The following is a 12,581-nucleotide window of genomic DNA, read 5'->3' on the forward strand; positions in this document are numbered from 1 at the left end:
CTATTTGTGAAGTCATGATGGAAAAAAGTGGTGAAGAACCTAGTTTGTTGGAAACTTAAGTTGGTAGTGAAGACATAATACTATCTGAAACGCTGTAGTACTTAAATCACGTGCATTTCAAGTAACAGAACCAATTATCTGTATGTTTAAGGTTATAGTGTTACCTAAAACAGTTGTCGCTCCAAAAGCACCTCATTGAGAAGCATCTGGCATCCTAACCAGAGCTCATCTGTATAACTTATGGCTTGAATCATGCCATTCTTCTGGGAAACTTCAATTTCAGTACTTTTTCCTGATTGCCCTCGGTAGAGGTATTAGTGGAAACATAAGAAAATGCATTCTAAAATGAATGTATAGGTTCATATGCTAGCTAGAAAAAAATTAAAACAGTTAATGAGTACAAACCAAGGATTATTGAAGATTCTCACTCTCGAGAGTTGGGGTATTTAAGAAAATTAAAAGTGAATTTAAGGATTGATGACTTGATTACACATTTTGGCTACTTATCCACTGATTGACTTTTTTTCTTTTTGAGATGGAGTCTCCCTCTGTTGCCCAGGCTATAGCTCAGGGTTGCAATCTTGGCTCACTACAACCTCTGCCTCCCGGGGTCAAGTGATTCTCCTGCCTTAGCCTTTCAAGTAGCTGGGATTACAGGCATATACTACACCCCCAGCTAGTTTTTGTATTTTCAGTAGAAACGGGGTTTCACCATGTAGGCCAGGCAGGTCTTGAATTCCTGACCTCAGGTGATCTGCCTGCCTTGGCCTCCCAAAGTGCTGAGATTACACATGTAAGCCACCGTGCCTGGCCCAGTGATTGAGACTTGACTGGACATGAAGCAGTATAATGTAGCATTATAATATAGTATTCTGGAAGCAAACTACCAGGGGTTGCATCTTCGCTTCATCACTTTCTAAGGTATACTTGAACGAGTGTCTTAACCTCTCTGTGTTTTAGTATACTCTCACATATGTCTAGGGATTAAACGAGTTAATGCATGTAAGGTGATTAGAACTGGGACTGCCACAAAGTGAATGTTGAGTGTGTGTTTGTTGTTATCACAACGACCTCTGATCTGAAACAAAGTCTTAAGCTCTGGTCTTGGCTTAATGGAATATGTAGCAAAAAGAGGATTTGGTGGCAGTGCCTAGGAGAATTTTTTCCCCCCATCAACAGTACTTCTCATTTAGCCTGTTGATTGATACTAATTATGAAGGGACTCCTTCCAGGCTTTCCTAGTTGGAGTTTCTTTTTTTTTTCTTTCTTGAGACAGAGTCTCACTCTGTCTGCTAGGCTGGAGTGCCAGTGGTGCAATCTCGGCTCACTGCAACCTCCACTTCTGGGGCTCAAGCCATTCTCATGCCTCATCCTCCCAAGTACCTGTGGCTACAAACACATTCCCAGCTAATTTTTGTATTTTTGTAGAGATGGGGTTTTGCCATGTTGCCCAGGCTGGTCTTGAATTCCTGAGGTCAAAGTGACCTGCCTGCCTCAGCCTCCCAAAGTGCTGGAATTACAGGAGTGAGCTACCATGCCGGGCCCTTAGTAGGAGTTTCTGCTGCCTTAGCCTTTAAGAGAGAATCTTAAATTTTCTAAAGAGTAAGAGTAGGAGACAGTACCACATGGAATATGTAGGCCATGTAGGAAATCTAGCCTGTGGTTTTAAAACCCTAAGTTCTAAATTCACTGGGTATAGTGGTACACACCTGTAGTCCTAGCTACTCCAGAGGCTGAGGTAGGAGGATCGCTAGTTCCAGGTTGGAGTGAGCTGTGATGGTGCCACTGTACTCCAGCCTGGGCAACAAAGCGAGATGCCATTTCTCAGAGCCCAGCAAAATACCCTAAGCTTGGATAACCAGCCCATTATTTGCCACATCTCAGGCTCTTTAATTATGAGAGGTGCTCTAAACTGGATTCAATTTAATTATCTCAAATTTGAAAAATAAACATTTATCATTTGGCAGGTTTAAGAGAGCCTTCTGATAGTTTCCTACAATGGGTTTATAATTATTTTTGTCGCAAATAAATCATGGTTTATTTCTACGGATTAAAGTAGTTCTTAATTTGTTCTAAATTGGAAATATGCCTATATGTTTTAACCTTATGCTTCTGTATTGTTACACCTCATTAGCTCAGGGATTGTACAAAGTCATAGTTCAATTTGTGATCTTGATTATAACTTTGGTTTATGACTGTATGTACTTTGAGGTGGTATAGCGTTGGTAGCACAGAAAGATTTAGAATTCCAGTTTCATTACCTCCTGAATCTTTTGTTAACTTCTTTTCTTTTTTTGAGACAGATCTTGCTCTGTTGCCATGCTTGAGTGCAGTGGCGTGATCTAGGCTCACTGCAACCTCCACCTCCCAGGTTCAAGTGATTCTCCTGCCTTGGCCTCCCGAGTAGCTGGGATTACAGGCACGCACCATCACGCCCAGCTAATTTTTGTATTTTTATAGGGACAGGGTTTCACCATGTTGGCCAGGCTGGATTTGAACTCCTGACCTCAGGTGATCTGTACACCTCAGCCTCCCAAAGTGCTGGGATTACAGGCATGAGCCACCGCACCTGGCCTCTCTTTTGTAACTTCTGAACCTCAGTTTTCTCATCTGTAAAGTGAGAGCATAATCACAGTACCACCTTTAGTGCAGTTGTGAGGTTAGAATATGTGGTATATGTAAACTGATCAGCAGGGTAGCTGGCATGTGGTAAGTGCTCTGTAGTAAAGGGTGATTCATAACACTGGATTCTACTTGGTTGTACCAACTCCTCTTTTTCCTTGGCTCCTTATCCACCTCTTGGGATTCAGAGTTGGCTAAAAGTGGCAGACAGTTCTGTTTTGGGTGGCAGCTTGATTTTAGATAGCCAGTTCACATAGTGCTTTTGTTCAGGACCTCTCGGGATTTCTAGACAGACAGCAAGAGAGTCGAGGGTGATACCTGTCTTAACAGTGTCTAAGGAATGAATGCACAGGCATTCAGGCATGTGAGGGCAGAAGACCATGACCGTACCTGCCTTCCTACAATAAACAGCCTGTTGTTTCTGCAAGTAGCATTGCAGGTAGTTCTTTTATCAGAAAATTCTCATAGGCTGCAGGTGACATTGAGTGTTATTAGACATTTTCTTCATTCAGGCTGAACTTGGAGGTTACAGTATATCTTTATGTCCCCTTCTCCACAGGTGTTTAAATGTTGTCATTCATCCTCTGGTGCATAGGATTATATGTGCACATTTCTTGTTAAGGGTAATAATGAACTGACAATAAGTTTATCTAGAATAATATTTACTTATTTATTTTTCTTTTTTATTCTTTTGAAATGTAGTCTAGCTCTGTCACCCAGGCTGGAGTGAAGTGATATGATCTCGGCTTACTGCAACCTCCGCCTCCCAGGTTCAAGTGATTCTCCTGTCTCAGCCTCCTGAGTAGCTGGGATTACATGTGCCTGCCACACGCTCGGCTAATTTTTTGTATTTTTAGGTGGAGATGAGATTTTGCCATGTTGGCCAAGCTGGTCTCGAACTCCTGACCTCAGGTGATCTACCCACCTCAGCCTCCCAAAGTGCTAGGATTATAAGCATGAGCCACCGTGCCTTGCCAAAATAACATTTATTTTATATTTTATTTTATTTTACTGGGACAGGGTCTTGCTCTGTCACCCAAGCTGGAGTGCAGTGGTGTGTTCATGGCTCATTATAACCTCAACCTCCTGAGCTCAAGCCATTCTCCCCACCTCAGCCTTCTGAATAGCTGGGACTACAGGTGTGCACCACCACACCTGGTTAATTTTGAGAGGCTAAGGGGCAGGTAGAGATGAGATCTCACTATGTTGCCTAGGCTGGCATTGAGCTTCTGGACTCAAGCAGTCCTGCCGCCTCAGACTCCCATGTGTGAGCCACTGTACCCAGCCTAGAATAATAATAATTATTATTATTTTAAGATAGAGTTTTGCTTTTGTTGCCCAGGCTGGGGTACAATGGCGCCATCTTGGCTCACTGCAATCTCCACTTCCCAGGTTTAAGCAATTCTCCTGCCTCAGCCTCCAAAGTAGCTGGGATTACAGGCACACACCACCACGCCTGGCTAAGTTTTGTACTTTTGGTAGAGACAGAGTTTCACTGTGCTGGCCAGGCTGGCCTCAAACTCCTGATCTTAGGTGATCCACCTGCCTTGGCTTTCCAAAGTGCTGGGATCACAGGTGTGAGCCACGGTGCCCAGCCAGGATAATTAGTTTTAATCTCACTTGGTGAGATTGGTGATGCTAATGTCATATACTAATGATGTATATATTACCACAATCTGTGGCCAAGTGAAATTTGTGCTTAATCTGTGTAAATTCTATTTCCAAAGGAAAACATGTAGGAGAAAAGGTGGTGTATCAGAGAATGTATATTAGTGGTTACCAGGCTCAAGGGTGGCGGGGGAGTTGGGGGTGGCAGGAGAGGATAGAGAGTGATGACTGATTGATACAGGGTCTCTTTTTTGGGATGAGGAAAATATTCTAGAATTAAATAGTGATGATGGTTGACCAATCTTATGAATGTACTAAAAGCCATTGAATTGTATATACTTTAAAACAGTGGATTTTATGGTATATGAATTTTTATCTCAATTTTTAAAAAAGTCTTTAAATATAGTATGAATGCGTGGGTTTTTTTTTTTTTTTTTTAGGCCAGGCAGGGTAGCTCACACCTGTAGTCCCAGCACTTTGGGAGGCTAAGGAGGGCAGATCACCTGAGATCAGGAGTTCTAGACCAGCTTGGCCAACATGGCAAAACCCCATCTCTACCAAAAATATAAAAATTAGCCAGGCATAGTAGTACATTCCTGTAGTCCCAGTTCCTTGGGAGGTTGAGACGGAGAATCGCTTGAACTCGTGGTGGAGGGTACAGAAGTTGCAGTGAGCTAAGATCGCGCCACTGCACTCCAGCCTGGGTGACAGAGCAAGACTCTGTCTCAAAAAAAAAAAATTTTTTTTTTTTTAGAGTTCCAGCACAATGAGAATGAGTTTCATTCTTGTTGCCCAGGCTGGAGTGTGATGGCGTGATCTTGGCTCAATGCAACCTCCACTTTCTGGGTTCAAGCAATTTTCCTGCCTCAGCCTCCTGAATAGCTAGGATTACAGGCACCCACCACCACACCCAGCTAATTTTGTAGTTTTAGTAGAGATGGGGTTTCACCATGTTGGTCAGGCAGGTCTCGAACTCCTGACCTCGGGTGATCCACCCACCTCGGTCTCCCAGAATGCTGGGATTACACACATAAGCCACCGCACCTGGCCCAGGAATTCTTTTTTTAAGTGGGAAAACGTTATTGACATAATTTACATATAATAAAAGTCACCCATTTTAACTGTACAATTCAATGATTTTTTAAGTAAATTTACCAAATTGTACGGCTATTATCATAATCTAGTTTTACATTTTTCTTTTTTTCTGGGAGACAGGACCTTGCTCTGTTGCCCAAGGTGAGTGTAGTGGCATGACTATGGCTTACTGCAGCCTCCACCTCCTGGGCTCAAGCACTTCTCCCACCTCAGCCTCCTCAGTAATTGGAACTGTAAGTATGTACCAGGTAGTTGTTTTATTTTTTGTAGAGACAAGGTCTTGCTATATTGTCCAGGTTGGTCTTGAGCTTCTAAACTCAAGCAATCCTCCCTGCCTCACCCAAAGTGCTGGGATTACAGGTGTGAACCATCATGTCTGACCTAGAACATTTTCATTACCTCAAGCAGATTCCTGTTTGGGGATATAGTTACATTTTTAATTTTTAAATTTTTACTTTTTTAGGGACAGGGTCTCAATCTATTGCCCAGGGTGATCTTGTACTCCAAGTCTCAAGCAATCCTCCTATCTTGGCTTCCCAAAGTGTTGGGATAAGCCACCGTGGCTAGTCCATTTCAGTTTTTTACAAAAGTGATTTCAGACTTATAAAAAAGCTACAATAACAGTACAAAGAATTCCTGTGTTCTTTTCACTCAGATTCTTTTTAGCACATTCGAATACAGATTTTTTAAATAGTTATGATTCCTTCTCATTGAAAAAGGGACATCATTTGACTTGACATCCCACTAGACCCTTCCTTTGAGGTTGGATGGAGGTGCTCAGTGGATATGCTGGAAGGTGTGTGAATTTCCAATGGGTTGAGTTGACGATATATGTGTAAGGTGATTGGGACTTACTTTGTCAATGTCTCCTTGCTGGGCTTTGTCAGGTGCTGGAGTTGGAGGGCAAGAAGTAGGACCACATATAAAGCTTACACTCCTGGGCACTATGAGGTTTTTGTAGAGGCGGGCGGATCACGAGGTCTGGAAGATTGAGACCATCCTGGCCAACATGGTGAAACCCTGTCTCTACCAAAAATACAAAAATTTGCTGGGCATGGTGGTGTGCAGCTGTAGTCTCAGCCACTCAGGATGCTGAGGCAGGAGAATCACTTGAACCCAGGAGGCGGAGGTTGCAGTGAGCCGAGATCATGCCACTGCACTCCAGCCTGGCGACAGAGCTAGACTCCATCTCAACAAAAAAAGACAATACACAACCAGTGAATATGTTTTTCCATGAGAGAGCAGGCATTCGGATACCTGATATGAAAAGAGGAACTATGTGCTAGTCAGCTTTAGACTGAGAACAACAGCAACCATGGCAAAGGGGAAGCAAACTTAACCCTGACTAGCCTTGATGTTTTTCGTCACGCAGTGGCTCTTAAACAGGCATTGCAAGCAGTGAATTTTGACACACTCTTCTCCTCCCCAACCATTGGACATTTGGCGATGTCTAGAGACATTTTTGGTTGTCACAACTGGGAGAGGGTGCTACTGGTATCTAGTGAATAGAGGCCAGGGATGCTGCTAAACATTCTACAATGCAAAGGACAGCTCTCTATACAAAGAATTATCTGGCCCAAAAATCTCTATTGCTGAGGTTGAGAAACGCTTGTGTGAGGGGACAAGAGTTGTGGTTAGTCAGAAAGGATGACCTGGCTTGCCATGGAATGTCTTTTTTTTTTTTTTTTGAGACAGAGTCTCACTCTGTCACCAGGCTAGAGTACAGTGGTGTGATCTTGGCTCACCATAACCTCTGACTCCCTAGTTCAAGTAGTTCTCCTGCCTCAGCCTCCTGAGTAGCTGGGATTACAGGCACATGCCACCACAGCCAGCTAATTTTTGCATTTTTAGTAGTGACAAGGTTTTACCATGTTGGCCAGGATGGTCTCAATCTCCTGACCTCATGACCTGTCCTCCTTGGCCTCCCAAAGTGCTGGGATTGTAGGCGTGAGCCACCGCACCCTGCACATGAATTGTCTTATAATCAGTTACCTCTTTCCTTGCCTTATCCCTGGTCCCAGCAGAGTGAGGAGTGGCAAGGTGGTTTGGGAATATAGTGGGAGTGCTGCATAGTGATTGCAGACATGGTACTCCAGACTACCAGTCATAAGCTTAGCATGTGTCCTTGGGATAGGAGCTGTAGAATAATACCTATTTGATACGTGGACCAGAGTAAGTTCTTTGAGTTAATAAGCTTTTTTTTTTTTTTTTTTTTTGAGAAGGAGCTTCGTTCTTGTTACCCAGGCTGGAGTACTATGGCAGGATCTTGGCTCACTGCAACATCTGCCTCCCAGGTTCAAGTGATTCTCCTGCCTCAGCCTCCTGTGTAGCTGGGACTATAGCCACATGCCACGATGCCCAGCTAATTTTTGTATTTTTAGTAGAGATGGAGTTTCACCATATTGGCAAGGCTGGTCTCGAACTCCTGACCTCAGGTGATCCACCTCGGCCTCCCAAAGTGCCAGGCATGAGCCACCTTGCCCAGCCACCTCCCCCTTTTTTTTTTTTGAAATGGAATCTTGCATTGTCACCTGGGCTGGAGTGCAGTGGTGTGATCTTGGCTCACTGCAACCTCCGCCTTCTGGGTTCAGGTGATTCTCCTGCCTCAGCTTCCCGAGTAGCTGGAACTACAGGCATGTGCCACCCTGCCGGGCTAATTTTTTGTATTTTTAGTAGAGACGGGGTTTCGCCGTGTTAGCCAGGTTGGTCTCAATCTCCTAACCTCGTGATCTGCCCACCTCAGCCTCCCAAAATGCTAGGATTACAGGCGTAAGCCACCGTGCCAGCCATAAACATTCTTAAAATATACTGCCACTAAGGTAATCTTATCCAGCAGAATGAGGGAGTAGTCAGATTGCACACATTTGGTAGCAATTACTAGAAAAACCAAAAACTTGAAATTTCTCAAAATAGATTGTACTTCATATTTCAGATAGTTTTCCATGGAAAATTGGAATGAAATGCAGGTGCTGATTTTCACAGCCTTCTTTATACTGATTCAAACATTTGAATCTATTGGATCATCTTTTCATTAGGCTTTATTTCACAGGGCCATTTTAATGGGTCCTGCACACTGATCTAGTTAAAGGGACTGAACTCAAAGTAAAAGATGCATATATTTTATCTTTATATCATTTGCTGTAGATGGAAACTGCTGTATATATAGAATGCTGTGTACTACTCATTGGGCTGTTTGGAATCACATTGGAAATATCAGTAAGCAACCCGTTTTAACTTTTGTTAACACAGTTAAGTGCTGAGCACCTCCTATATTTGAAGCCCTGCACTAGGTAATGTGTGTTTATCAATGAATGAAAAAATAAAATAATTAGCCAGGTGTGGTGGCACATGCCTGCAGTCCCAGCTACTCAGGAGCCTGAGGCAGGAGAATCACTTGAACCCGGAGGCAGAGGTTGCAGTGAGCTGAGATCCTGCCTCTGTACTCCAGCCTGGCCAACAGAGTGAGACTCCATCTCAAAAAAGAAAACAATAGTTTTTGGTTTATAAAATTTTTATTTTATTTTTGATTGGTAATTGTATATGTTTATGGAGCACCCATGTTTTGATACATGTGTACGTTGTAGAATGATTCAGTCAGGCTAGTTAACATATCTATCACCTCCTATAGTTATTTATTTGTAGTAAGAACATTTAAAATCTCTTTTAGCAATTTTTAAATAGATACAATACATTGTTATTAACTGTAGTCACCATGCTGTGCAGTAGATCACTAGAACTTCTTCCTTCTGTCTGACTGAAACTGTACTCTTTAACTACCATTCTCCCTTTCTCCTTCACCCCCCTCCTCTACCCACAGCTTCTGATAAACCACCATTCTGCTCTCTACTTCTGTCTGTGTATTTGACTTTTTTAGATTGCACATGTGAGATCATGCAGTATTTTTCTTTCTGTGCCTAGCTTATTTCGCTTAACTAAGTGTCCTTCTTCATGTTTTTCCACATTGTCACAAATGACAGTTTCCTTCTTTTTAAAGGCCAGATAGTATTTTGTTGTGTTTACATATCAGATTTTCATTATTCATTCATCCATTGACCGTTAATGAATGAATGGATATCGTGGCTATTGTGAATAGTACTGCAGTGAACATGGGAGCGCAGGTATCTCTCAGACATAATGATTTCAGTTTCATTGGATATATACTGTACCCAAAAGTAGGATTGCTAGATCATATGGTGATTCTAGTTTTAGTTTAGTTTTTTTTAAGAACCTCCATACAGTTTTCAAAAACTGTACTAATTTACATTCTCACAGTGTAAAGTGTTCCCTTTGTTCCACATCCTCACCAACACTCGTTACCATTTATCTTTTTAATAATAATCATGCTAACAGGTATGAGGTGACACCTCATTATGGTTTTGTTTGTTTGAGATAGTGTTTTGTTTTATCACCCACGCTGAAGTGCAGTGGTGAGATCCCAGCTCATTGCAGCCTTAACTTCCTGTACTTAAGCAGTCTTCCCACCTCAGCCTCCCAAGTAGCTGGTGTGCCACCATGCCTAGCTTTTTTTTTTTTTCCTTTTTGTTGCATTTATTTTAAGGCTGAATTTACTCCTGTGCCATAAGTTTTTGTTTCTTCAGTTTCTTCTGGGATATCTTCTTCTTCTGGGCAACCTCCTCTTCTGGTTTAGGAACAATCTGTTCCTTTTCAGTAAGGATCATCTCAATGTGGCAGGGAGAACTCACGTACGGGTTAATTCGACCGTGAGCTCTGTAGGTCCGGCGGCGCATCTTGGGTGCTTTGTTCACTTGGATATGCTCAATGACCAGAGAATCTACATCCAAACCCTTAAGTTCAGCATTACTCTCCGCATTTTTAAGCATGTGCAGCAAAAATTCAGCACTCTTTTTGGGCCACCGGCCTTGTGTCCAGCCCCACTGCTTGGCCTGGGCACACCTGCCAACTCCACCATTGTAACGTCGGAATGGTACGCACTGTTTCTGTAAAGTGACATCTTTCAGATACTTCGTGGCTTTTCGTATATGCATACCCTTGATGGCCTGGGCAGTTTCACGTGTGTTCTTAAAGTGAACATGAAGATTGGAACCACTTGATTTGCATGACTTTGTGGGGTTCTCCGGATCAAGTGAATAGCGAACCATTTTCACAGATTACCTCAGGCCACTTAGGGAAAGAGGAAGAACGGTGCCTTCTGGGAAAAACTTTTTTTTTTTTTTTTTAAAGTCTCGCTCTGTTGCCCAGGCTGGAGTGCAGTGGTGTGATCTCAGCTCACCCCAATCTCTGCCTCCCTGCCTCCCAGGTTCAAGTGAATCTCATGCCTCAGCATCCTGAGTAGCTAGGATTACGGGCATGTGTCACCACACCCAGTTAATTTTTGTATTTTTAGTGGAGACGAGGTTTCACTATGTTGTCCAGGCTAGGCTCAAACTCCTAGGCTCGAGTGATACTCCCACCTCAGTTTCCCAAAGTGCTCTGATTACTAGCATGAACCATTATGCGTAGTTCCTTATGGTTTTAATTTGTAATTCCCTGATAATTAGTGATGTTGAACATTTTCTCATATATTTTTTGACTATTTTTCTTTTTCTTTTAAAAAACTTGTTTTTAGCCATAAGACCAGCATGTATGTCTTTCATAGAGAAATGTCTGTTCAGGTCCTTTGCCCATTTTTAAATAGGGTTATTTGTTTTCATTATTGAGTAGTTTGAGTTCTTTGTACATTTTGGATATTAGCCCTTTATCAGATGGAGGATTTGTTAAGTATTTTCTCCCAATCTGTGAATTGTTTCTTCACTCTGTTGTTTCCTTGCTTTGCAGAAGCTTTTTAGTTTGATGCAATTCCATTTGTCTATTTTTGCTTTTGTTGCCTGGACTTTTGGGGTCATGCACAAGAAATCATTGCCTAGACCAGTGTTGTGGAGCTTTCCAACTATAGTTTCTTCTAGTAGTTTCATAGTTTCTGGACTTACATGAGCTGTGAACAGTTCCTGTATAGTTATCCCTGCCACCCCTCTCCCAACATCTACATACACGGCCGCCCCAACCATCAGCATCCTGTAGTATAGTGCATATAGTGCATATGTTACAATCAATGAAGCAACATTGATATGTCATTATTAAGGGTTTACTCTGGGTATTGTATCTTCTATGGGTTTCCACAAATGTATGTCATGTATCCACCATTATAGTATCATGCAGAATAGTTTCATTGCCCTAAAAACCCTCCGTTCTCCACTTGTTTGTTCTTTCCTCATCCAAACTCCTGGCAACCACTGATCTTTTTATTGTCTGTGTAGTTTTGCCTTTTGCAGAATTTGATATAGCTAGAATTGGACAATATGTAGCCTTTTCAGATTGGCTTCTTTCATTTAGTAATACATTCCTCTATGTAGTCTCATTTCTCTATGTCTTTTTGTGGCTTAGTAGCTCATTTCTTTTTAGCACTGAGTAATATCCTATTGTATGGATGTATCATAGTTTATTCATTCTCCTACTAAATGATAGTTTGGTTGCTTCCACGTTTTGACAGTTATGAATAATGCTGCAATAAATACCTATATGCATGTTTTTGTATGGACATAAGTTTTCAACTGGCTTGCTGGTTTGGGTAAATACAAGGGGCATGATTACTGGGTCATCTGATAGGAATATGTTTGTTTGTTTGTTTATTTATTTATTTGAGATGGAGTCTCTCTCTCTCTGTCCCCAGGCTGGAGTGCAATGGTGTGATCTTGACTCACTGCAACCTCTGCCTCCCGGGTTAAAGCGATTCTCCTGCCTCAGCCTCCCAAGTATCTGGGACACACATGGTGCACACCACCATGCCCGGCTAATTTTTTGTATTTTTGGTAGAGACAGGGTTTCACCATGTTGACCAGGATGGTCTTAATCCTGACCTCATAATTCGCCCACATCAGCTTCCCGAAGAGCTGAGATTATAGGCTTAAGCCGCCGCACCCAGCCCAGACCATGTTTAATTTTTTAAGAAATCAACAAACTGTTTTTTCAAAGTAGCAATTACATTTTTCATTGCTACCAGCAATGAATGAGTTTTGTTGCTCCATATCCTTGCCAGCATTTGTATGGTAGCCATTCTTTTTTTGAGACAGGGTCTCGCTCTGTCACCCAGGCTGGAGTGACAGATCTCAGCTCACTGCAACCTCTGCCTCCCAGGTTCAAATGATTCTCCTGCCTCAGCCTCCTGCGTAGCTGGGATTACAGGCATGCACCACCACACCCAGTTAATTTTTGTATTTTTAGTAGAGACAGGGTTTTGC

At 42.4% G+C, this 12,581-nt stretch overlaps 1 protein-coding gene and 1 pseudogene across 13 annotated transcripts in view; one reads left to right on the forward strand and one right to left on the reverse strand.

The window, feature by feature from the left end:
• Positions 1–12,581, forward strand: part of RBM6 (RNA binding motif protein 6) — a 139,779-nt gene that overhangs the window by 71,451 nt on the left and 55,747 nt on the right. For 3 of the 12 annotated variants that reach the window (XM_032289892.1, XM_032289894.1, XM_032289893.1), the window contains exon 7: positions 8,470–8,541. The exons of the other annotated variants lie outside the window; for them this stretch is intronic. In XM_032289892.1, the coding sequence (XP_032145783.1) occupies positions 8,470–8,541 (72 nt within the window). The remainder of the gene's footprint in view (positions 1–8,469; positions 8,542–12,581) is intronic. 12 annotated transcript variants of the gene reach the window in all.
• LOC116559314 lies at positions 9,883–10,513 on the reverse strand (annotated as a pseudogene). Its single transcript, XR_004272418.1, has one exon. The product of XR_004272418.1 is annotated as a 60S ribosomal protein L17 pseudogene (transcript).

The sequence above is a fragment of the Sapajus apella genome, unplaced genomic scaffold (genome assembly GCF_009761245.1).
Source record: "Sapajus apella isolate SASKATOON/1434 unplaced genomic scaffold, GSC_monkey_1.0 scaffold23, whole genome shotgun sequence".
Classification (NCBI taxonomy): domain Eukaryota; kingdom Metazoa; phylum Chordata; class Mammalia; order Primates; family Cebidae; genus Sapajus; species Sapajus apella.